Source organism: Symsagittifera roscoffensis, chromosome 6 (genome assembly GCF_963678635.1).
Source record: "Symsagittifera roscoffensis chromosome 6, txSymRosc1.1, whole genome shotgun sequence".
Taxonomy (NCBI): domain Eukaryota; kingdom Metazoa; phylum Xenacoelomorpha; order Acoela; family Convolutidae; genus Symsagittifera; species Symsagittifera roscoffensis.
In genome coordinates, this window is record NC_087067.1 from 7,618,262 (window position 1) to 7,646,235 (window position 27,974).

General features: G+C 33.6%; 1 protein-coding gene across 1 annotated transcript in view; it reads left to right on the plus strand.

Annotated features, from left to right (window-relative positions):
- LOC134848579 (uncharacterized) overlaps window positions 1-27,974 on the plus strand; it is a 74,208-nt gene that overhangs the window by 38,312 nt on the left and 7,922 nt on the right. Inside the window, exons 6-7 of the mRNA XM_063866093.1 lie at window positions 3,592-3,919; window positions 17,373-17,396. Of these exons, the coding sequence (XP_063722163.1) occupies window positions 3,592-3,919; window positions 17,373-17,396 (352 nt within the window). The remainder of the gene's footprint in view (window positions 1-3,591; window positions 3,920-17,372; window positions 17,397-27,974) is intronic.

Sequence of the window (27,974 nt, forward strand, 5' to 3'; positions counted from 1 at the left end):
TTTTTAAAGTAGCTCTGCCAAATTATTGGTTTAGTCAGACAACTTGTGGAAAATTTTTGATAAAAAAATGCAAGAGTTTAGTTCGGGCTCTTTGACAAAAAAAAATAAGTAAATTTTGTCGTCCAAGCATTTACAAGAGAACTGAGTTATGCTAAAAGTGATCGACTGATCATTTAATTTCGTGAAAATAACTGAGTTTAGTCATTTAATAAGTGAGTACAAATTTCTAATGCTTGATTGGGGATTATTCAAACTCAAATGGGCTCAAAATTGTTTAAAAAAATACAGATAAGGTACAATATAGCTGTATTGGTTTGTAGCAAAGATTTCACACAGTAAAATTAGATACACAATTAATATCACTGCTTGACACAAAACTGCTGAACTTACAATTTGCTCTCAATTCTCGTACAATCAAAAGTTTTGAAACAATCATTGGATATTTTATGGACTACAGTTTTGTCAATAGTCTTTTGTTGAAATAGAATGTTCTCGTGCTATGGAAATCTTTACCAAGCATTTCTACAAGATTTTCAAAATTTGTTGCCGATATATTATTTCCTACTTCTGATTGAGTAACATTTAGGAGTTAGCTTATGTGTATTTTATTTGATGAAAAAATTGTCTGGCAAAAACCAAAGAGCAAAAAAACATATTTGAAGTTATCTGGTCAACTGGACTCTATTATTTTCTGCTCCAAAAGCAAAAAAAAAACGTTTTTTTTTGCGTACGATAACCAATTCAACTAATATCGGTCCGACTTTTCTGCGTCAGTTGCACAAGGTTTTTTTTCATTTACTTCGACGTTTTTGATAGCAAATTTTTTGTAATACCGCCAATTTTTTGGTTTAGCCAGACAACTTGTTGAAAAGTTTTGATCAAAACATGCAAAGTTTTTGGTCCGGGCTCTTCATCAAAATATGTAAATATTTTCGTCCAAGCATCTAGAAAAAGAACTAAACTCTGCTAAAGGTGATCGGTTGATCAATTAATTTCGAGAAAATAACTGAGTTTAGTTTTTAAGTCATATAATGAGTGAGTTGAATTTTCTAAAATTTGATGGGGACTATTCAAACCCAAATAGACTCGAAAGTTGTAACAAAAAACACAGATAAGATACAATGATAGCAAAGCTAATATAGCTGGATTGGTTTGTAGCTAAGGTTTTATACAGTAAAATTGGATATACAAATACCATCCCTGGTTGACACGAAAATGATGGTCATACAATTTTCACACATTTCTCATACGAACCATAGTTTTGAAAAAATAATTGGAAATTTTGTGACATACTGTTTTGACAATTTGTATCTGCCGTTATCGTAGAACTTGCATTTTTTCGTGCTATAGATCTGCTTGACAAGCTTTGAAAACAGTGTATTCGAAAATAGTGTATCCAAAAGCAAAAAAATAGGTCAGTTTGTTTTTTGCCTACGATTCAGAATCGAACCAATTGGGGACTGCTCTGCGATACAGAGTTGGGACTGATCTGCGTCAATTGCACATCAACTGTGTTAATTAATTCGACCTTTTTGAAAGCCTTTTTTGTGTAGGTCGACCAATTCATTATTTAAGCCAGCTTTAAAAAGTTTTAACCAAAATTTGAAAGTTTTTGAGCCGTGCTCTTTGTCAAAATTAGTAAGTAACGGCATCAAAGGATCTTCAGAAAATTTTAAGGGTCGATCGGCCAAAAATAGATTACGTAAGAAAAAACAGACGAAAAAAATCGTGTTTGTAAGAATTGTGTGGGGGCCACAAGTGCGAGTAACAATCATGTACTTTACGGGTTGAGTAGTTTTGGCAAATATTTTGGGTAAAAAATTTGAGCTCTCTTCCCCTCCCCACCTCACATCAATGTCATTCTTAGCTTACATGGGACAAGGAAAGAGATTTTGGGATCAAAGATTTTTATTCACTTGTGAAATTGACCCGAAAAAGGTTTTTGCCAGACTATTTTTTGACAGGAAGAAGTTCTAATTTTGTCTTTGCGAACTTGGTTAATTTTAGGACATGGTTTTTCTGTAGATAATGATTCTGGGGCCAGAAAAAAAAACAAACAAGACGAGCGGAGTTTGGCGGATAATATAAGGCAAGTTTGCGGGAGCTGAACAAAATTGGTGTAAAAACTTTCAAGCGGTGACTGTTATCATATACTGGCAAGGATCAACTGATATTAAGTTTTTAACCAACTAGAATAGTCAAAAATTCCTAAATGTCTTCTGTTTTGCCCAAACTAATGTCAAAAAAGCAAAAAACTGAGTTTCAGACAATACAAGATACAGTCATTACAATGTGAAGATGTGCTTTTTTGCATTGCACACTTTTAGTTTTATAAGCAAACGAATTCTGTGCACTTGATTCATTACGTAAACTCTCAAAACGTGTTGCGAAAACCGTGAATGTTTTTCTGCAATAGCGGCATGTTGTGTCCATGCTACTATGTCACAGAGTCTGCAACATAACTTTTTTGCGTCTAACTGCGTAAATTTATTGATATTTTTGGGGTTTTGAAAACCCAGTTTTAATTGGCTCAAACAAATTGCCTGACATTTGTTGTCTCCATTGTAGGGGATCTAAACTGCTGATTTAAATTATGCTGACCAATTGAATAAAACTTCACACTTCCAAATTTTGTTAGTTATTTTCCGGATGATTCAAGTCAGCACTTTCTGTAGTAGCGAAACTTTTCCAAAAAGTTGACCCATAACGTTCGATTAAAATAGGAGCAACCATTTGCAAGCAATCAAACACACGGTTTCATATGTTTCAATGCTATAATAAATAGTAAATTTTTCGAAACAGTAGTGCAATAACTCAAACTTTTTGGAGCAGTAGTTCAATATGCAATACTTGAAAAACTAGTGAAGTTTTTCAAATAGTGGTGCAATTTTTGAAACACTGGTGTGATTTTTTCCTAGAGCAATAAAAAAAAGCTAAAACCAACAATTGCTTGCTAGCTTGAAAACTTTTTCCATTGAGTGTGATTTGTTCAATTTCTTAATGGGTTTCAAACAAGATAAACAAAAGCTTATATTGCATCTCGAAATTTGTTCAAATCTCGACACTGCGTGTCTCACTTTTGTCGACTAGTGTAGTTTTTGTCAATTTGTTACCCAAAATTTTGGAAAACTTTTTGATTATTTCAATTCTGGATGTCAATCAACTGAGTTTTCTAAGCTTAAGTGGTGGTGTTGTCATAAAATGCATTGACTTCGAACATTTCCGTTTTTTTTTTGTTTAAATTTCTATTATAATTATCCATTCAGTTCGGGTTAAGCATTAGGAGTTTTGATTTTTTTCGGATATAAAGTTTCCTGATATTAAGTACATTTTGCGGACTTTTGCATCAGTATACGGGCAGCGGCTTTAGCTTTACCTGCCAAAAAAGTTATATTACGGAAACTGAACTTTTGACAAAATTTTTAACAAGTTTTTTTATGCGGGTATCATTATCAATAGGTGCTATTATCAGCACAGTTGAAATAGCAAACGGAAAAATATCAATTCAAATGATAACTGAATAGTGTTTTACGCTCTTAACTTAGTTTTAATAAAAATTTTAAAGTTTGAAAAAAGAACAAACAAAAACAGAGGACCTGGAGAGACTGTCTACCTAGTTTTTGATGATCTTGGCTGGCAAAAGAATCGGAGTCAATTATATTACAGTTTGTTCAAGTATATTCCAGATTACTATTCATATTGGTCACAAGTTTTCCTGATGTTAGCCATATCAATCGAACGATACATCTTGATTGTAAAGGCAACTGAGTCAAAAACGCTTCTATCAACTCGTCGAAGAAGACTGCTATACGGCTTTGCAATTATTTTGGGTTTCATTATCCCATCGGTATATGTGGTCGATTATGTGTTCGTGAACATGTTGCAGATTGAACTGGGTTCAGATAAAGATTTCCAATATGTTGGATAACTGCTTTTCAATGATAGCTGATTTAACCCACAAAGAAACCTGGTTGCATTTTTAAGTCTTACCGAATCGAGCTTTTCGTTTTAAGATTAGGCCGAACTGAAAAACTTGAGATTGAAATCGTTTTACATCGATTTTTGTACGAACAAAATAATCTAGAAAAAACGACCTACGATTTCCCATTTAGATACGTAAATCGGTTTAGGGTGCAATAAGTGGATTTTTATGGTAGAGAAAAAAACAATATAATGCATGGAAATGGATTTAAATCGTGAATTGGGTTTTTGCAAGGTAAAGAAAAACATCAAATTTAAAATAACTCAAAGAAACTTGAACAAAAAAATCTGTTCAGAAAATCTCTATCAGAAGTACAGAGAACAAGAGTCACTCAAGTATACTTTTCACCGCAAAACATTGCGTTTGAGGTATTCCCTTTTAAATTGCGCAAAACTAACTATTCCCGCGGTTTAAAGATTTTTTTTCAAAAAACAATTCAGAAACATTCAATTTTGTCGCAGAGTGTATAGATACTAGTTATTCCCATAGTTTGTTCTCAGTCCAAGCATCAAAAAAATGAAATAAAAATTAATTGTTGAAATTTTATTATGTCTCGTTTGTAAGTCTAGAAAATCTTCAAACTGTTTATATAAAATCTATTCACAATCTGTTCAAAATGATTATAAAAAAGTTGTTGAAAAAGCGTCTAATTCTAATTGAATTGACTGATATCAAAATTTTTAAAACTCAAATCTGTAGAAATATGATACTAAAATAGTTGACAAAAAGATTAAAATGATATAAAACCGATTGAAACCATATCGACTCTACGTCAATTTAAAATGATTTTTAAAGGTATAACCTTTATCAGTTCAAAATTGATAGTGATCCATTTCTTGTCAATATGGTGAAGTTTCTTGTTTCTATAAGTGCGCCAGAAAGTTATAAAAAGGACAAACATTCTCTCTAGAGGGTTGATTGGCAAGAATTGCGGAGATGTGTACGCAAAATACATTTACAAAAAAAAATGTAGAGGCGCAACCTAATTAAGTTTAATCAAAACCGGCGCGACCGAGGAAAATTTGAAAAGGGTCATTCAGACGCTTAACGGTTTTGCTGTATAGTTCAGTATCAATTTTTTTATCGTGTTTTCTTCTAGCAACTTTCTGAAATTTGAAACTTTCTCATTGTGACCTATCAAAACTATCAAGTCCCCAAAAACTACTAATCTCCAGCTTTAAGTACCGCTTCTCGAAATACTGCGCTGTGACTAGCTTTTAGACTGTCGAAGTAAAATTTCTTAAGTATATTATGTGAATAACGCAAAGTTTTTTTTTTATCGGAACACATTGAAAAACACTGAAACAACCGGCGGAATTTGCACTCAAATTTATTTTTTAGTTTGCATATATCTTGTACGTTCAATTCGTTTGCAATAAGAAAAAATCAAATATTTGCTAAAACCGCAAAAAAGACAACATGTTTAGCTATTTAAAAGTTTCCAACAGGGAATTGTAGTTTAGAGATTCCACGAGCATGGCATAATATCCAGTTATCTTCTTTTTACTTAGGTTAAGTTGTTCATTCTGAAAGACTTGGTAGATATCACAAGGCTGAAGTCAAAAGGTTTGTCACATATCATTTTTTCCAAAACTTTCTAGTTAATCTGAGCCAACCTGCAAACTTGGAATAGTATGAAAACATTTTTCGTTTACAAACCAAAAATGAAACGTGTTGAAGGAACCGCTTAGCTGAGCCACCTCATTAACCTTGCAAAACGATATAGTTTACAAAAACGTTTGGTATATAATCAAGTGCTATTTCCCCGGATAGTGCAAAGTTGTCACTCCGTGTGTTTCGTTTTGGAGCTGTGAAAAACACTTCTTTTTGCATAGAAAAGAAAAGATTTGAAAAAGATAGATACTGTTTCTGAAAGAATGTGCCAGAGCTGAGATTAGTTTTGTTACAAATTATTGTTTTTTTATTTTTTTTTGAAAGTTATAAATAAGAAATTTATAAATAAGGACAAACATTCTCTCTAGAGGATTGATTGGCAAGAATTGCGGAGATGTGTACGCAAAATACATTTACAAAAAAAATGTAGAGGCGCAACTTTATTAAGTTTAATCAAAACCGGCGCGACCGAGGAATTTTTGAAAATGGTCATTCAGACGCTTAACGGTTTTGCTGTATAGTTCAGTATCAATTTTTTTATCGTGTTTTCTTCTAGCAACTTTCTGAAATTTGAAACTTTCTCATTGTGACCTATCAAAACTATCAAGTCCCCAGAAACTACTAATCTCCAGTTTTAAGTACCGCTTCTCAAAATAGTGCGCTGTGACTAGTTTTTAGACTGTCGAAGTAAAATTTTTTAAGTATATTATGTGAATAAGGCAAAATTTTTTTTTTAATCGGAACACATTGAAAAACACTGAACCAACCGGCGAAATTTGCACTCAAATTTTTTTTTTACTTTGCATATATCTTGTACGTTCAATTCGTTTGCAAAAAGAAAAAATCAAATATTTGCTAATACCGCAAAAAAGACAACATGTTTATGTATTTAAAAGTTTCCAACAGGGAATTGTAGTTTAGAGATTCCACGAGCATGGCATAATATCCAGTTATCTTCTTTTTTACTTAGGTTAAGTTGTTCATTCTGAAAGACTTGGTAGATATCAAATGGCTTAAGTCAAAAGGTTTGTCACATATCATTTTTTCCAAAACTTTCTAGTTAATCTGAGCCAACCTGCAAACTTGGAATAGTATGAAAACATGTTTCGTTTACAAAGCAAAAATGAAACGTGTTGAAGGAACCGCTTAGCTGAGCCACCTCATTAACCTTGCAGAACGATATAGTTTACAAAAATTTTTGGTTTATAATCAAGTGCTATTTCCCCGGATACTGCAAAGTTGTCACTCCGTGTGTTTCGTTTTGGAGTTGTGAAAAACACTTCTTTTTGCATAGAAAAGAAAGGTTTTGAAAAAGATAGATTCTGTTTCTGAAAGAATGTGGCAGAGCTGAGTTTAGTTTTGTTACAAATTATTGTATTTTTAATTTTTTTTGATTGCACTGGCTTTGCTCAATTAAGCATAGCCGTTCAAACAAAAAAATTAGTAATGAAAAAAAAATTATAACAATTTTTTTTGTTTATTGATATCAATTCATTGATCTTTCATTTATAGTTCTTTCAACATTCGTTTTAGCGTTTTCTTCAATAAGTGCTTCATTTTTTTCAATCACTTGTCACTTAACTTTTTTGGGCAGTGTGTTACCATGCTTTCGCTTGATGTTCATTTTTTCAATCACTTGAGATTTAACTTTTTTGGGCAGTGTGTTACCATGCTTTCGATTGATATTTACATTTTTTTTGTTAGGCTAAGAACATTCGATATTTTGCTATTGTTTACTGCAACAAGCTTAGTACTTTTGTAGAAAAAAAAACAGATAGTCAAATTGAGCAAGCCTATCAAGTCCCCACAAACTACTAATCTCCAATTTTAAGTACCGCTTCTCGAATTACTGCGCTGTGACTAACTTTTAGACCGTCGAACTAAAACTTCAAAGTATAGTTTGTGAATAACGCAAAGTATATTTTTTTATCGGATCACACAATGAAAAACACTGAACCAACCTGCGGAATTTGCACTCAAATTTATTTTTTACTTTGCATAAACTTTGAACGTTGATTTCAAAAAAAATATCAAAGAGAGGCGGTCTCTTCCATTCAATAATTGCTAATATCGCAAAAATGACAATAGTCTATGTATTTAAAAGTTTTCAACAGGGAATTGTAGTTTAGAGATTCCACGTGTATGGCATAACATCCAGTAATCTTCATTTTAACTTAGGTCGTATTGTTCATTCTTCTGAAAGACTTGGTAGATATCACAAGGCTTAAGTCAAAAGGTTTGTCACATAATATTTTTTTCCAAGACTTTCTAGTTAATCTGAGCCAACCTGCAAACTTGGAATAGTATAAAAACATTTTTCGTTTTCAAACCAAAAATCAAACGTGTTGAAGCAACCGCTTAGCTTAGCCACCTCATTAACCTTGCAGAACGATATAGTTTACAAAAATTTTTGGTTTATAATCAAGTGCTATTTCCCCGGATACTGCAAAGTTGTCACTCCGTGTGTTTCGTTTTGGAGTTGTGAAAAACACTTCTTTTTGCATAGAAAAGAAAGGTTTTGAAAAAAGATAGAAATTGTTTCCAAAAAATTGTTGCAGAGCTGATATTAGTTTTGTTAAAATTTAATGTGTTTCTAAATTTTGTTTGAATGCACTGGCTTTGCTCAATTAAGCATAGCCGTTCAAACAAAAAACACAATTAATGAAAAAAAATTATGATAATTTTTTTTGTTTATTGATATCAATTCATTGATGGTTCATTCATAGATCTTTCAAGAGTTGTTTTAGCGTTTTCTTCAATAAGTGCTTCATTTTTTTAAATCACTTGTGAGTTAAATTTTTTGGGCAGTGTGTTACCATGCTCTCGCTTGATATTAACATTTTTTTTGTTAGGCCAGATAAAGAAAATTAGCACGAGAAAAAGTGTTTGTAAACATAGATTGACCAAATTCAGTTTTTCAAAAGCGTTTTGTAGCTCAAAAGAGCTCGATCATTATTGAAGATCTCGACCGCACTCAATTTTTGTGAGAAATAAAACTTTGCTGAATTGTCTGTTCGAGACAGATTTTTGCTTAAAGTTTTCACGCCTCTTTCAAAATTTTATGGATTTACGATCGTAGATGTTCCAGTTCTCCCGGAGAGTTATGGGAACTGACACTAATCGTAATTTTACGGGCGGGGTAATTCGAATAGATTCGTTTGAACTCGCAGAAGACAATGTTAGAAGTCATAGATTTAGAACTTTGATTTGGAGTACAAATTTTTCGGACTGCGTTTAAAATTTACAAAATTAGTTTTCTTTTCAAAAAAATTCGCTCAAATGTCTGTTCGAGACAAGTTTTTTTTTAAATTTAACCTCTTTTTCGAAATTTTATGCGATCTATCATCAATCGTAGATGTTCCACTTCTCCCGAGCAGATAAGGGATCTGAGTCGTTTCGTAATTTTCGGGGCAAGTAATTTGATGAAAAATGTTTGATCACGAACAAGAGTTAACCGACCGATCTGTTTGACGCAACTTTTAGGCAAGCTTGTGACGTTAATTATGTCTATTGAATATGTTCATGACAACACTCAGGCTAAGCCAATTAATTACGAAAAGTCTGACAAAATGTCAAAGTTCAGTCACGATACTCTGACATTTATTCACGATTTTCTGAAAATTCAGACGCGTAGTAGTTGCCGTAGTCAGAGCTCGAAATTGAGTCTTTAATTGAATCGCGAAAAAGATAGCTGGGATTTTATATGCTAAAACTGCACGAGAAACTATGTTTTTTTAAACGTTTTAGTATCACAATTACTACTAAGCTTCACGTTGCTAAGAAAACAAAGCGATGTTTTTTCAAGGTTTTGGTATCACAATGACAGCTAAGCTTCACCTAAAAAAAAAAGTTGCATTTTTGAGTCGCAAAATTTAACTATCTTGAAAAATATGTTCCTGAACTGTAAAGCAATTGTTTATCTTCGATAGCATAATTTTTGCTGGGAAGAAGATTCTTGAGTTACGAAAGTCGCGCCAACCGCTGTTGTTTTTTTCATCGGTTGCACCGATCACTTTTAGAATTTCATTGGTCAAACCAATCGGTTATAGTTCTCGTCGGCCTGCAGGGTCTGGAAATATTAATTTTTGGTCAAAACGGAGTAGAAATACTAAAACTTGGTCGTGATAGCAACCTCGTACCGTGTGTTTTGCCATATTAGTTTACTCCATCGAGCAAATGAAAGCCACATGAAGGGAGTTTGTGATTTAAGGAGTTTATCTTCCCAGAATATGATCTTATTAAATATTTTCTCTATCCAAAGCCGTGGTGTTTTATACATCTTTAGGTCTTGTGGAAAGATCAAACCAATCGCAAAAGCTGAACAACACTCTCACTTTGTATGTAGATTTTGCGTGACATATCCGAGTTTTTCAGCTACAAAATTAACAATCCAATTGCCGATTAATTCAACCTGGCTTTTTTCTTATACTGTTTTATAGCTCCTCAATTAGATCCTTACGCAAAAACACGTAACGAAAAACAATCTGGCTGTAAACAGTCACCAGAAATATGGATCCAGTTTAAAACTAGTATTTACATCCAATTGAATTATTGATAAAACTGTCTCTATAGAATCTTTCTAACTAACCAATCATGAGCCATAACTAAAACTTACAATAATTTGTAATGCTGAAACTATTCATGGTTTCGGCAACAGAACAGAAAATTATTACTCAGAAAACATTTGCTTTTCTCAAGAACAGCCCATGATATCTAACCTCGCGAATACTAGTTTACACCAGATCTATTGAGACAAGGAGATAAAAGAATAAGATAAAATTGGTATTACACTAGGAAGTTGCACGAATCTATCCGGCTGAAAATAAGATAGCGTGACGAACAGACGGTGTACTTTATCTGAAATGACTCTATGAGTGAGCCAACCTTGACATAAACGCATCCGGTGCGACTAAGAGTCTCGAACAAGACTTCAACAGATTTAGATTTAGCAAATTCAAAGTAGCCGTCAGATCTAAGATCCAAACACATAACACAAAAATAATTAGAAGTATTGAAAACCTACTTCCACATCTCAATAAATCTAATCAATACCAACGAGTATTTAAGTTTATACCAGGCCAAAACCCGAGTAACGAACCGAGGTTTTTCGTCGTAAAACGAAAGAGCAGACTGCAACGACTACTTTTCTGCAAGAAGATCAATGCAGTACATTTGAATTCACCAATATGAAATAATTACTTGAGCAGTAAGATTCATTTCCAAGCTATATACCCTTGATGATGTATAATTATTAATTTAAACTTTTTAAACGTCTGATAAAAAGATACAAATGTGGTTCATTTCCAACAATCTGCCAAAATTGAAAAACTTCTGCAAATTTAAAATTAATTGAATAAGAAACACAAAAATTATTTTGTGATATAATCCAGAATTAGTCATGTCTAGTTTATAAAAAAATTCCTTGCTTTTCAAGGACTCATATCCTCATCCTCTCACAAATCATGCTTCTTTGTTTTTACACTTAAAACATAATCACAATCACTCAAAAAATTAATATCATTTAAATCTTTAATTTTTAAATAAATCTTTCCTTAGAATTATAACGTTTTCTTATTTGTCCTGGCCTGTCCTTGTACTAAACATTTCTAAATTTTCTTTAAGCCAGATCATCCTGGGATCTTTAATTTTTCACTTAAATATTAATTTTAATTCTTTTAAAAACACTTGATCATCAAGGTTTTCTTTGGATCAAATGGAACATTTTTGTTCTCCCCACCTCCTAATAAAATTGTCTAACGACTCCAATCTTCGTTTCACTTTCCAACCTTTAGAAACGACCCAAGACTAATTGAAATTTTCCAAATACTTAACCATGCTAATTAAGATAAAAAGTGAAGAACTTCGGTTACTCATCCTTCACTCGACTCATCCCTCTTAGCCAACCCCTGCTATAATTAATCTTAAATTAGTAAGATTTAAATAGTATCTAACGATCTATTTGTGTTCTAATTATACCTGAACTTTGTGGATTGATTTAATATTTTCCAAGCCTCGATCACAAATAACAACCATAAGTAAGATTAAGTATGTTTTTTCTAAAATAAAACTTGACCAGCGACAAAGTTTAAAATCACTCTTACGAATTGATTTACTCTCTCTCCAACCCATCTATACTCGGCAGTCTATCCCTCAGAATTGGGATAACCTCACAAAACTGGTAAAGACTAACAGTTTAGGAAAAAAAATGCTGACCTAGGATCTTGCAACCAACATTCTACTACTAATATCGAAAGATAACTTCGGAAACAAACAAACAATAGTACTGCACAAATTGTTTAGTTAAAGATGAAAGATACACTCATGTAATTACTTTACATAAACAAAAAATTGGATCAACCAGATAAAAAAAAACAAGAAAGTAGGCAATAATCACAGAACAAGAACAGATCCTTAATCAAAAATTTTCCAGAACACGAAACGCAGTTTCGGAATCTGACTCAATTACAACACAATCTTTGAGAACATCAAAATTTTTGAGATTTAATCCATGATAAAAGCAATTAAATGATTTCGGAATCAGAATCCACTACAGCATCAACTATAAAAGGTAAACGCAGAATAAAAACTCATACCTTCGCAAACCAGTAAGACTCTATAATTGGAGTCAACCACCAGGCATATTGAAAATGATGATGATGATTTTGACGAAACATTTATCTTTCCTTTTGTCACTCATCTACAAAGCAATTCCGCTAGAGGACAAGCACAATTTGCCATAATCTAATACTTAGTTCATGAAGTAAAATTCCAAAGACTTTCAAACACTTTCAAACTTTGATAACCATAATTATGATTTGTTCACAAAAAAAAAACAATTTTAGCAATCCAATAGCAAGACGACTCTATCCAACCCTAAGTCACCCTTAAGATCATTTTTATTCCCAGCAGATATCAAAACCATTATGTCAATCAGTAGTTTTTAATGATAAACGAAAGAATCCGACAGAACGCACAGAAAATTATCCAATTTTTCAACAAATTAAAAACCAAAATAACAATATATTCACAAAAAGGCAACCACAATTTTTGGAAGATGAAGATAACTTGATAAATTTAGTAAAAAGATAACAACAGCTTAATAATAATCAACAATAAAATCACTGAAATAATTTAGATCAACCAGATTTTTTCGAACTTTATTTGAGCTCTCAACAACCACTTCAATTACAACAACAGCTTTCTCAAATACAAAATCTGGAAGAGCATAGTAAAAACATGCAAACACAAATGCCTACGAAGACTCAAGGTTACCGACCCGAATCAATGAGAAACAAAATTCCAATACCTTAATACTTACATCAACATGAAAAAAAAACGAAAAACCAATTACAAATTTTACACAAACACCAAACACAGCAGTATCACTCGAAATGACAATGAACCCATTTCTAATGGGTGGATCATCTATAACATCTAATAAACAACTTGTGTTATTTACAGAAACAGACCCTGAATACTCAAAAGATCACTACCTAAATGCAGTTACAGCAAATCTAATTTTAAACATAGGTCCAGAACCAATTACCACACCACTTCATCAAAATTGAATACACATGAAAATATCACTAACCACACTCGATGACGCAGTTCAAAATTGGTTTTCAGTTTTACCCATAGAAATTGAATCCGACTGGAAACAATTTAAACAAGAGTTTTTAAAAATCTTCGACTCTGAACGAAAAGAACAACATCAAAGAGTTTTATGCAACAAAGTTCGTAGACCCTCGAATGAAATCCTAGTATCGGAATCCTAATACGAAAAGCTTATTCCCTCAATACACATGATTACAAAAAATGACAGAAACTGCGATGATGACTTTAACACTACAAGTAAGAAAAGCTGCAATAAAAAAGAAAGCATCACATCCATCATCAATCAGGGAACCAAACAAAAGTTGTTAGATAAATTAGAACAAGCTGAAAGTACAATGGAACTAGAGTAAACATAAAATAAGTTTTTCTAATAAGTTTCGCGGAAGATCATCAGGCCGACGAAATTCACAAAATTTTTCATAAAACAGACTGGTTTATTATTAAGTGCAAGCGCACTCATATAATGTAAATTTTAATTTTAATCACAGATTGGCCACTCAGCATTTATTGTTCCGACTTTCGATACGAAAGTAACGGAATATTTGTGCTCGGGGTGGGTTTTTTTCTTCAGACAAATTTCGAATTTTCAACTAGCCATTTTTGACGGATTTTTTTAATATCATTCAAAAGGTATTAATATCATGAGCTTAAATTTGAAAAAATATTTCACCTGAGATTATTTTTTGCAAAGTTATGATGGTTTAAAGATTGCCATTATGGCCATTTTGACCAATTTGGGACAATTAACGCGCGATATAATGCGCGCTATTAACGCGTAAGCGGAGATTTAGTCCGTCTTATAAATCGTTCCAAATTGGTTGAACGAAGCTAATTTGCTATAATTGATTTGTTACGAGGAACAAAATCTACCTTTTTGTACTTTATATGGCAAGTGGGGGGATGTTTGTCTTAAAAAATGCAAATTTTAGAAGAAAAAAAATTCCATTTCATTTTTTTTCATTTAATTTTTTAAGGTTATTACTGCTGCTCCATAAACCTTAAAAGGCAGTCGGAACATTTAGGGCGTCGCCCTAATACGAGCAGTCTTGTTTTTATTAGTTGACAAATATATCTTTATTTCATACGCTAACGAGACACAGCCTACGTCACTGTTGAAATATATTAATTTGATACAACTTCAACGGAAAATAGGCTTAAGTTTACTGTTTCCACTAGTTTAGCTGAGCAGGCAAAGCCGACAGTGATTTTTAAAACCATCTAATTCCATTCCAATTCACAAGAACTCTGTTTAAACTCGAGAGTAAATTTGCTCAATAATGCGAGAAATTACAAGCAAAAGAACCAAGTTTTTTGAAAAATGCATTGAAGCAGATTTTAAAAAAAAAATACAGATCCCAATGAGGAAGCTATGATACGTATCATTTGTTGTCAAGCTGGGATTGCCTGATCCTAATGAGGAACGCATTTACTTCGAGGATTTGACACGAAATTCATTGACATATTCTCAGAAGAATACGTTGAAGAACATTTTATTATTTGACTATTGATTCGATGTTTGTTCATTTTAAAATTTATTAGTGAAAACATGACTTTTAATATTTTTGAAACCATGCAGTGGTTTTCCTGTAGCGTTCTTTAAAATGAAATTTCCGATTAGACAAGTTTTCTGCTGATTAACAAACAAATTTACTGAATTTCATCAATGCTTGCATCTGTTTTTATAATTTTCCCTCAAATCTGCTTACTTCAATTTTCGAACGCACTCGAGATCTATAAACATATACGGTTGATACATAATTTGATCGACTGAACCCAATGTATGCTTCGACTGTGCTCGATGTATGTTTCAGCCGTGCTCGAGGTACTTTTTGACAGTTCTCGAGGTACTTTCGAACCTTTGCCCAACCTCATTCCCTATATCCTCTGTTTTTGAAACACGTACTGGCTTTTCGAAACACAAAGTGAGCACGTCACACCGATGGAAAGTTTTGAAGCTTTCATTAAAACTTTTGCAAAAATTAGCTCATGAAGGAGACGGATAATATTACGGCTGTAAACTTCATTAAATAAGGGTAAATTTCAAAAAATTTTGCATTCTCTGTCGTACAAAAATCCAGTAGTGAAGTAAATTGCTAATAAATGAACATAACAATTTCTAAGCGATTATCTTCCGGCATATGGAATACTCCTCAAAAAAATTTTAAAATCCTTATTTGATTATTGATGTCTTTCAAACTGCGTTTTGTTCCTGATTCTAACAGAGAGTCCCAACCTACAGCAATTTCTCAAAAGGGTCTGTAACTTATTAAATAACTCCATCGGGTTTTTTAAGCGAATTTCATGTCGAACCCTCATTGAAAATGCGTTCCCCCTAAGGAGAAGCCAACTATGCTTAACATTAGATGGTACGGCTCATAGCTCCCTCATTGGGTTCTGTGTTTTTAAAATCTGCTTCAAGGCATTTTTCAAAAAACTTGGTTAACTTGCTTTTATTTGATCGCATTATCGGGCAAACACACTCGAGCTTATACAGAGTTGATGTGAATTGGAATGGAGTTTTGAAAAATAACGGTCAGTTTTGCCAACTAGTAGCAACAGTAAACTTGCGCCTATTGTTCATTTGAAGATGTAACAAAATTAAACCATTCATCAGTGGGGTGGGCTGTGTCCGGTTGGCATTTGGAATAGGGATATATTTGTCAATTGATGAAAAAATAATTACAGCAACTTGGTTTGCTGCAGACATTGCACGATTTTTTTTCAATGAAACATTCTGTTTGAAAACCAACAGATTAAAATTGTGGAAGCTGGTCTATACAGCGCTTATCATTAGAGCATTTTGAACTACTAGTACGACTTTAACTCCAGGATGTCGATAAAAAATGAGGAGACAAACTATCAACTTGCTGAAAACTTCAGTAACCATGCATTTAATATGAGACTACCTACCGCAATTAACTATGAACGCTATATAAAACCTAATAAAAGTTTTACCAAAAGTTTGAAAGTCAGTCGCTAGGAGCGGTGTTAAAAATGTAGAAAAACTGATTAAAAGAAACCAGAATTAATCTTTAGAAATTTAAATGCATATACATTTCTGTGAAACAAAAATACACTAATCGACAATTCGATTTTTTTTCTTTTGTTTCGTCCGTGATTCTCAGAGAGAGTTATTGCTCCTAAGGAGAATTTGTGGTAAGTTGGATTTCTCCGTAGGATGAACAACTCTCTTTGAGAATCAAGGACAAAACTAAGTTTGAAAGTCAAAGAAAAAACAAATAAGGATTTATTTATTATTTGTGAGGAGCGTTCCCATGCAGGACGGTAATGACTGAGAAATTGTTTTGTGATTTAACTAGCAATTTTCTTCACTCCTAAATCTTTTTTCGACATCGAATGCAAAACTTTTGAAACCCACTCTTAGTTATTGAAATTATTAAGCCGTAAAATTATCCGTCTCCTTCATTAGCTACTTTTCGCTACCTTTTGGAGCAAAGGTTCTTTTGAACCTTCGAACCTGTCCATCGTTTGTCTTGCCCATTTAAAGATCATTTAAAATACCTCTATAAGAGTGCCGATACATGGTTCCAAAAACGATAAACGGGGCATGATTTGACTCAAAAAGTCAAAAATGGACAAACATCAGATCAAAAATCAAACAAGGATATCTTTCGACTATTTCGGTTAAATCATGGCTCAGGCATGGCCCGCTCTATCACCTCAATCATGCTCGATCACTTTTGCAAGGTCGCCACAATTTTTGCCCGATATACACGTAACAACTCTTTCCTGCTTCGAGCACTCAAAAATCTTCCTTTGTTCTAAACATATCTTTCTTGGCTCGAGCAAAACCGAGCACAATTGTTTCGGACTAGTAGGGTCAAATCATACTAAAAATCGTTCAGACGGTAGAAAAAAAAACATGAAATTGTCCGAAACGTTCGAAACTTAACGTCAGGTTCTCGACCAGGGCCCGGGAATAAACTTTTTAAAAGTGTCAAAGAACCCTTAATTGGCTAATTATATGATAACGCAAATGCAAGTTTGATGAATTGTCTCTTTTGCTATTGGAAAAAAGGAAATAACTAACAAGATCCTTGTTCATTTTTCAATTGCAATTAGTTCAAACATAAATAGGGCAAACTTGTTTTCCTGCAGAAATTTTTCGTTTTGAAGCAAGTATCCAAAATGCAACGAACAGCAATATAATTACGAATCTCTTTGGGTGAGTTATTTTGATTAACTTTCTAATTCATTTGTAATTCGTGTTTGGGGATGCATATCTGCTATTGCTTTGCCCATCATTATCAGGCCAGTTTGTAGTTTTATTACACACAGCTTCGTGTTTGTTAGTGTTTGAGCGTGTATATGTTGATGTGTCTGCGCTTTTTCGCATATCTTTATGCGTCAAACTCAGAGACAGGCTTTGAAACGTGTCAAAGTCAAACTACTGATGTCACCTATCAATTTAATCTGATGTCCATCAGCAAATACGAGATAGCATTCATTCTGTCCGATTAAAAATGCTAAAAAAGTATGAAAACAGGCAGACAAAAAAATAAACTTAGCATTTAGAGCTGGAAGATGTTTTAACCGTTCCTGCAAAAAGCACAAAAAAACTATTCAAAGTAATTTTGTTAATAAAAATTAATTTTCAGTTACAATTAATTACAAAAACCAATTTTGGATGTGTAAATAATCTTAAAGTAACAAAATCTCTCCTTAAAATTTCATGAAGATAACTTCAAATTAGGTGAAAAATTAGGAGAAAAGGAAGATAAACTGTTGGTTAGCTTAACTGATTTGAAAAATGCTAGAACGGTTTTCCATGATTTCACTCAAAATCTATACAAACCATAAAATTGCACTAGTTTGGATGGAAAACAAAAAACGAAAATGGGACAAAATTTTTTGTAACAAACGATTATAACCCGCCCCGGATTTCCAGTAAACAAAATGTCTAGTTAACAAAAGAAAAATTCCTTAATAACAGCGTCAAATTAGTTGAATTAAAATTTATCGACATTTGCGTTTTAAAAAATTTGGCTGCTTTTAACAAACAAAAAACTATTTTCAAATAGTTTTCCGTTATGAAACTTGAAACCTCTAACCAACTCCCCTACCATGGGATCCTACCATGCTCCTGCGGAAAAGTGCAGGAGCAAACTATTCTAGAATGTTTTTGATCATTTCAAAATGTCGTTGAAAATTCCAAACCTTTCCAGAATTTTCATACACATATATCGATATTAATAGCGAAAAAATCTTGAAATATTTAATTAAGCATTACTAGCTATCTCTGAATTATTAAATTTTTGCAGCGCTTATACTTCAAAATCTTACTGTGGTTGTTGGATAGTCTCAACGAGGTTAATGAAAATGCATAAATTACTTCGAGTTATACTTCAGACACATTCATGTACATTCAACACTCAATAGCTTAAAAGTCTGAGTGTTTCATATAAACAACCGCAGTCAGAGTCAGACAGTTAACAAGTCTGTGTAAACCAAAAGATAAAAATGTACAATATATAGGCAAATTGAACTGCATAATTTCAGAACTTGAGCCAAAAATTATTCTTAAAACTTTGACTTTTTGACCAAAGACATAGAAAAAATGTTGCTCAGCATTAAAAAACGCATGGAAACTTAAACTTGGTTAGATTTTGCCTGATTATTCTTATCATGTCGTATCATTCATCAAGGTCATAAAACATCAACTTGTATCACGTTGTTCGCTAATTTTTTTAACGTAGTTTTCTCTTTGAAAATTGCTCAGCATCAAAAACTATGTTAATTGACCAGAGTTTTAAACATAAAAGATGTTCAGCTTTGAAATTGTGTCTACAAATTTATGCATTGTTCAACTTTTGTCTCATCAAAAGTAGTATGGACCATAAGGGTAATGTTGGATGTTTCATCATCTTATATCTTAATAACTATTGATTTTTTTGTACATTTGCGTTCTTCGTGTTCTGCCTCATCATATGTAAAATGACTCATCAAGATCATAACACATCAACTTATTTCTTTAAAAAAAATATTTTTTCGAACACTTTTATGAATATAAAAATTGCTCAGGATCAAAAGTGTGTCCTAAAATTTATGTGAGTCCATTGATCAAGTTTTGCCTCATTATATGCAGTATTAACAACGGGACCAGGTTACATTATCCTTATCCCAATAACTCATGGTCTCTGAACACAGGCATGAACACAAAAATTGCTCACCATTCAAAAGTTTATTTTGAAAAAATGTTCAATATTCGTGCTTTGCCTCATCATATATAGTAGTAGGTATGAGTCATCATGGTAAAAAAAAAAAACTTAATTCTCAATAGTTTTCAGTTTTTCGGCCCTTGTTATGAACATAAAGGCTGCTCAGCGTCAAAAAACTATGTCTGCGTTTTTGTGCAATTTTCAAGTTTTGCATCATCATATGTTAAATCTTTTTTAAAATAAGTAAGTATTGGGTTTTTGAACATGGGCATGAACACACAAATTGTTCAGCATCAAAATTATGTTTGAAAAACGCCCTGGTTCAGCATTGCCTCATCATATGTAGTTTGATTCTTCAAGGTCGTGTTACCTTATCTTATATCCCATTAACTGTTGATGTTTAGTCATACATTTGTCGAAATACTCGAGAATTTTTAAATATGGGAACGATCATAAAAACGAACATCAAGAAAAACGATCATAAAAATTGCTTAGCAAGAGTATACTTGGGAAAATTAAAGTATGGGTGTTCTGTTTCAACACACGTATGCCTCATCAAGATTATGTTCACTTATCTGCTATCTTTTCTAGGGACTTGAGCATAAACACATTGCCCATTGACTTAAATTTTGCTCAACATTTATAATTTTGATTGAAACAAAAAACGGGTCGGTTTTTTCATCACTTTTTGGATGACTTTTTTCGGCAACTTTACATCATTAGCATTTTAAAATACTACTACTTTTCGACCATGACAATGAAAAAAAAACATACAGTGTTTTGATAATTATGGTTAGAAAATTTTACAAACTTGGTTTTTTGGGTAATTAAAATGGTTACTCATTAAGTCTATAATACATCATGTGATAGCTCATTTTTTTTGTTTGACCAAACCATTAAAAATCAAAATTGCTCAGCTTCAAAAACTATAAGAAAAACAGTGTGCATTAATCATTTTTTGTATCATCTTATAACGTATAACTCGTCAAGGTCATGTGGAGTTAAAAGTTATTGCAGTTGTCTATTAATTTTTTAAGCCTTAGCAAATTAACTTTTGTGCTATTTCAAGAAACATAATTCTTGTCTACAAAAATATGAGAAATGAACATTTTGAGACAAGGAAATTTAGTCCTTACCTCATTGATTACCGATTTTCAACTTTGTTTACTGCCGATGTTTACTGCTCCCTCATGTTCGTGTTCCCCTGATTAACTCGGCTTCTTTTGGCCGTTCTCTTGCCTCCAGTCCACATGGCATCGGAGTCTTCGTTCCAATTTAACGCTCGACCAGTATTTTGTTTCCTTGTTGTCGGCTTCACAGCTCCCTGCTTTTCGCGTAGTTTTTTTTTCAGTTTTATGCCGCAGTCGTGCGGTTCCGGAATAATTGCCGGTAGGGATTGTTTGGGAGAATACTCTCGCTTTTCTGCCACGCCACTTTTTCTCAGTACAGAATCATAATCTAGTGTCACAGTATTTTTACATTTCTTCTTGATTTTTTTTATCTATAAGTCTATACATCTTGTTTCTATCGTCAGTCCTTTGGAACAACAGTTCGTCCTTCTGATTGGCGTTTTAGTTGAGTCTTTGGAGCCAGCCAGTACGCCATCGTGGCCCAGTTGTTCTACCTTTCTGTTCACTAAATGCTCCTCTGTGACCTTCTGTGGGTGGTTAACTTATTTCACATCGTACTCTTTGTCAGACCTTCCTTTCCAGTCGGTCTGATTGGGGCGTGGCATTTGGTCAGTACGTGGGTCGTCGCTATCTAAACAGACAGACATTTGTCGCAACATTTTGTCCTAATTAGGATTTTTTAGTGATTCAGTTTCTATAATTTCCTTCGCACCGTTTTAGCATCCCGGCCGCAAAGATTTCTGATTGAAAAAATCATAAAATAGCGTTTGACTAAATCTAAGGGCGCTACTGTGTCCCTACCTCTTTGCGTACGGTAAAACAAAATTTTCCAGCTCATGATAGTCCGCTATTCACAGCTGTAGCTCTGTGAACAATTACCGGAGAGTATATAAGTTCATTTGTTTCGGTGTTACAAAAAGCTTTAAATGGCTTTGACTTGAAGCTGAACTTTTGGTTTAAATAAAATTTTCGCGGTACGCGATGATTTGATATGTAGATTTGATATGATTTCATCCAAATCAATATGATTATAATAGCCGTGGGCCAGCGTGAGAATCTTTCCAAAGCTACGAAAACGTTTTTTCTGATTCATTCAAATATTTGTTTGGGCTTCAAATTTCGATTTGTAGGCATTCGTTTTGTTTTCTTGGTTCAAATTCTTTTCCTATGTCATCTTTAGCGTATTTAGGTTCTAAGCTTCTACATGCGGTTGTACCGAGCCGGCAACCGTCGGCGGCGGCCACCAAGCTCAGGCGGATGTACGGGAACCACACGTGTTTTACCGCATTGATTGTGTTCCTTTTTCTGTGATGGTAACTATGATTTCTATTCACAATTAGTTTTTGTTAAGTAATGCGAATGACGACAGGCTCGTCCATCCACAGACAGTGTTCCCTGACATGTAAGTCGCTTTTATGTTGCCACGATAATCACCCGTAGTTCATACCTTCGTTTCCAGATTTTGTTCCTAGGCAAAAATCTTGTCTTGGATAGCTAGCGTTTGCAGACTTCCCTTGTAATAGGCTCTATCCGCTTGAGGCTGAAAAATGCAGGCAGTCACTCGGCTTTCTTGACCTTCTTTGGCACCCAATACCCCGTTGGTAGTGATCACCGTGCTGGTTTTTGCATCACTAGTTCCAATTATTATTATCTCCAGCTTCTCGTCAAAGACTTCTATAACCGAGCTGCTCCCGCTTGCAACTTCTGGATATCGAGAGAAATTTTTGTTGAGCTTCTTTAGATTAAGTTCATTTTCTAAGGAAATGAAATTTTGTAGTTTGAACTGTTTCACTTTATTATCACTCCAACTACTTTCTCGTTTTTGCGGTCATTGCATTCCGATATGCACCTTCTGATTGGTCAATGTTTTTGTGCATGATTTTCCGGCCTCAGGGCAAAATTTTAGCCCTGTATTGGCATAATGCATACTGATTGGATGAATTATCCATCCCCTTGATTGGGGCGGTTTGTGTCTTCCGGTTTTTTTACGAGTGCCGTAACAGAGGGGCCAATGGATAAAATCAAATAATGTTAAATTATTGTCGTAAAAGCTAACGAGCGATGCTCACCCAACGGGAAGCCTGGAAGAGTAGTCTGCAATTCTATTTTTGCACCCATCAAGTAACGTGTGTCAAAATCAAATAGAAAAAATTGGTCTATCTATCGGGTAAGCCGACTGAAGATCGTTTTTTCTTTTTGTTATTCCGATTCATTATTGTTACCAGCGCTTTGTGGTCCTCTAATTTCTACCAAATACCTAAATTTAAAAACAACCGACCAAATTGAATGTTTATTGGACATATGAGTGAACATCAAAAAGTTTTAACTCGACGATGTTTCCGACTGATTTTTGGGACTTTTGAATGCTTCCTGGCATTTAGCTGTCCAGAAAAAATCGTTTTTTTTTGCTGAGCAAGGGACGTAAGTGCGCCCAAGATTCAGCCGACGGTGTTAATTACTTGTGAACACTATGGATTCAATCCCTGAGTTATTTCAAATGTGAAAGTGTTCTTGGTGGTTTCAACTTACCAATTGACCCCGTTTTTTGATCCAATGGCGTGAAAACCGAACTTGTGTTGTTTCTGAGATTCCGTTTTTTGAACCAACGGTATGAAGTTAAACGTTGTGATGTTGGGGGCCATAAACTCTTCATCTAGCTTTTTCAAATTTTCTTTACGAGCGCGATGCGTTCAATTTTGTATACTTTTGATCCATCCCGTGTTGAATATCCGCAGCTATTGTCGTAAGAGCATAGAACCCCGTTTTAAATATGTACACACCCGTGGTTTTTACCCAAACAAAAGAAAAGACGAAATGCCTGGTGGTCTCGAATTTTGATAGCAGTTGACCGTACGCGTAATTTATATCCATAATCTGAAAATTATCTCAACGGTTTCTTTTCTTATCGTTTGCCCAGCAATGTCCAGGTTTTCCTCGATAATTGGCATCTGGTATTTATTCGTTTAATCCTGCCTACTCAATTCTCTGAATTTCACAGCCAAGTTCACTGAGCCGTCTCTCTTGGCTGTTATAACTGATAATTGATGATACAAGATATATATCTGAGAACTCCTAAAAAGTTTTCTATGTGATTTTTTTAATCAACTTATCATTCTCTTTATCCACATTTTCTTGGAGCGTGAACGGTACTTGCCTGCTGTTTTGTTCTACTGGCATTATATTTTAAAAAAATTCGGCTTCAAACTAATAACTAGGTATGCGCCCGAACCTGCTAAAAAAGTTACTGAATTGCTTACTGAAGTGCTCCTGGAAGTCATTCAGCGGCTCTTTTTTGTTGGCTGGTTCTGAATGCCCTTGGATGTTCTTTAACTCCTCTTCTACTGTCGCTTGGACCAGCCTAAGTCCCAGTGCTGAATTATAGTCCCTCCCAAGGATTGATTGGCTGCATCCCCCGACTATTGATTACCGCTTCAGTCGTAGATTCGCCTTCATCGTCTCAGTGGATTGTTCTCTTAATCCCGAAACGGATTGTCTTCCGGACTCATTGGCGTCAGCTGTCTCTTTGTGCACTCAAGGTACGTAAGATATCTTTAATCTTCAAAAGGATGTCGGCAAATAGCTATCAATCCACGCTTGGATTGTTTTTCAATGATCTTTAAGGCCAGTATCGCCCCTGCTAATTTCAGTTTTCCTTTTTATCGACATAACACTAGATACTCATTCGAGCTATGGTAGTCCTAATCGTTGGGTCCTCCCTGGGTTCTGTTCTCCAACTCCTTTGGACTGTTGTGTTGCGGCGATATGTCATCGTGCTCAAGAAAATTGTTCCCATAGGCGTCATCACCGTGAATAAGAACCACCCGGCCTCTTGCGGCGGCTTTCCGTCCTCGACACCTTTGCTCATAGTGTCCAATTTTCTTTAAAAAAGTTAACGCACCTTTCTTTTCCTGGTATTTTCCAATTTTGTTGGTCGTGAAAGCACTCTGATAGGAATTGAAGCATCTTCGAGCGATGCGTTCCTTTTTCGAATTCCTCCTCAGAAGCGTCCAGCAACCTCGGTTATCATATGTTTCTAAGATTCAAATTCGTCTTCCTGTTATGCACTACGTCCTGTCCCGCTTTCCCAGACACAAACATAAACTCGAAACGAGGTTTAACTACGCCTCAATCCGTTTTTTTTTTTTCAAATACAATCTAAGATAACGACGCAACTTGAGTTGCAATCAACGTTTCAACGTGATAAAAAGATGAAGAGTGAAGGCGTGTTTTGCTGTTACTCCCAGGTAAAATGGGTTATCCAATGCTGCCACAACAATGCAACCTCGGTGCACTTATTTGATAAGAAAAGACCTAAAACTCAAAACCTACTAAAAATTACTTTAAAATCATTTCAAACTGAATCTTTTTCTAATGAAATTATTGGCTCTGAAAAATAACATTAGAAGTTATAAAGAAGCTACAATCACTTGTAATTCAGAACACACTAAAATTGTCTAGACCTACTAATTTTTGTATCTTATCACGCAAAATTTATCAACAATAAAATTTTTGCGTAAACGTTTACCTTAAAAGTTTTTGTTCTGATGGCAAAGGCTGAAAAATCAGGGCAAGTTTGAAAGAAGGATATTTATTTTTTTCAGCATTAGCTATTGCCCTTATGCCGAAAAGTTTTCAGACAATTGAGCTAAAATTTCTCAATTTTCACCGCTTTAAAATTTTTCAGCTTTAAAAGTTTTTTGACATTGAGGTTTTTATTATTGAGGCACTGAGATTGTAATAATAAATTGATTTTTTAGTTAATTTGTCTTACTTTTGAATTTAAATATTTTTCGAGATTAATGCGACAAAACAAAAACATGTTTCCGATATGCTGCTGGACTTCCCTAATTGTGTATCCAACCTCTTTTTTTTGCATTTTCTGAAAATATAATAATGATAAGTATTCAAAAAACTTTGAATGGACAGAAAAAAGTTGATAAATAAAAATAAAAGTTTTGATACCATAAAACTGAAATTTATAATTTTTGAACAAGCAACCAAAAGTCAGCCTCTGGGCTCAACAAATAAATGCCAAAAAACAGCAAACATTTTTTTCTACTTCATTCCTATGACAGAATTAAAAAAATTTTCGTATAGAGCTCAAACCATGGCGCAATATTTTTGTATCCATCATTTTGTAGGTAACCTCTACCATTTTTTTGCAACATAAGGCTTTTGGTGATATACAGAAATTGCACAAGGTCAAATTGCACCCTTAAGTTTTGGAATAGCAACATTTTTTTAAATCTATCAAAAGCCTATGTGATGCCAGACGTCTCAGTTTTTTTCTGATGCCAGACGTCATATTGGTCGCAGAAACGAGGAAACGTGTCTTATCAACGTGCTTTAGGAGGTTTCACGCAGGCTTTTGATAGGTTAAAAAACTTTGATAGGTTATTTGCTAGTCTGAAATTTTAGAAACATCGATTTTTGACATTGTACAATTTCTGTTCATCACAACGTTTCATCCGTTGCAAAAAAACTTAATGAAGGTTAATTTCAGTATGATGCATACAAAAACATTACACTTGTGCTGTGTGCTCAAAAACAATAAGGCTAGTCTAAAGTATTGGAAATGTTTGATTTTGGACAATATGCAATTATTTTAACCACAATATTTCACTTTTTGCAAAAAATTGAAAAACATAGTTCAATATAAAGACAGGAAACTATAATTTCAAAAATATAGAATCTTATGTTCAGAGATTGTTCACCAATTCAGCGGAAACAATGCAGAAACTAAACAATCGCCATTTTTGCAAGTCTTGCCTTTTAATTCTAAAACAAATTAAATGATCCGCCTTTGATATTGCCAAAAGAGACGCAATGGCATTGAAACTTAAAAAGAAGTAGATTGAATCAATTGATAATGATTGTGATTTTTTCATGAACATGATCTTATAACTCTGTTTAGAAAGCATTGTTCTTTCAGATTAGGTTGTATACATAAATGGGTAAAAACTGTGTCCAACCACTTTTTCTTTTCGAAATAAACACCATAACTTGATCGTTGTCAGACAAAATCTTTTTATTGACCTTCAGAAGCAGAATATGTTGAAAAAAAATTGTTTTAAAAATGAAAATTCATATTTTTGAGGAGGCAGTTTCTGATCAGTTTCAGTCCGTTTTTTGCTGTTTTTTTTTAAATTATCGTTCATTTTTTGCCCTCAACGTACATTGGGCTTCACAATCGAACCATTTGTTTTCATTGAGTTTAGCAATCAGCTAAATTTTAGGTAACGAGAAATGTGCTTTTAAATAAACCAATGTCAAAAGGGTTGTAAACGATGAAAAATATTGAAGAACTAAAAACTCAAAGATCTTAGCTCATTTATTTATGAAATTTTTTTGGCATACAGACAATAACTACGACTGAATAAAAAAAGTTCTTTCAAACTTCACTACGAAATATTGCATCGGAAATATAGGATCATTTCAATTTGTACCCAAAAATCTTGCTTGTTGCTAAACTTTGCCTTACATTGTACAACGGCGTAGAAATCTAAAAACTTCTAATGAATGATTTTTGATCATAAGAAAAAGTTGTGCAAGTAAAAATCTCGTTCACTCAAATCAATCAAAATGAGATTATTTTGAACAAAACGTAATAACGGTTTGTGATAACAAGTTTAATAACAAACTAACTAAATCTAAGAATTCTCTTCTTGTGTATAAAAAATAAACAGTTACATAAGTAAATATTATGAATATTATGGGATTAATTCTGTGAAAAGTTTTTAGTTGCAGTTGAGCTCAAAATTTCTGATTTACGAGTGTTTTTGTAGCGCTAAGTTTTTTTAAAAAAATTTCAAAGTCAAAACAATTGTACAAAAATGTTTACTTCGAACTAAATTTAAATTGAATTTAGTATAATTGGATTTGGCTATTTTTAATAGCCACAACGAACAATATCAATTGAAACAATCAGTTAAGACAATCAAAGAGAAACAAAGTTGATTGTTGTGAAAATTTTTTGTTTGCTTTTTGAAGTTAAACCCACAGTCAAGTAATGATCGAAAAATTAAACTATTCATAAAAAACACTGCTCTTGAAACAAACACTATAGTTTAACAATTGTCAGAGAAGTAATTTCATTTGCTGAAAAAAAAAGTTATCTATAAGTAGCTTTTGTTGTTTTGGGATGTCACGATCTGATCACTGTCGTGTTTTTGTTATCTTGTTTTCTCAAATTGTTGTGCGCTTGACAATCAAAATTTTCGTTTTCATTTATTTAACTATCAGTTAAAATTAAGGTAAATGGATAAATGTCTATAAAATCCTCAATGACAACAAGGTAGTTAATTTTGATAAAGTTTGAAGCACTGGAAATTTAATATTTTGCCTCAATTAATAATAAAAACAGCTTCTGCTGAAAAAAATTAAACTTTTTTCCCCAACATGCCCTGTTTTTTCAGCCTTTGGCATCAAGGTCAACATGTACGCAAAAGTCTTCAT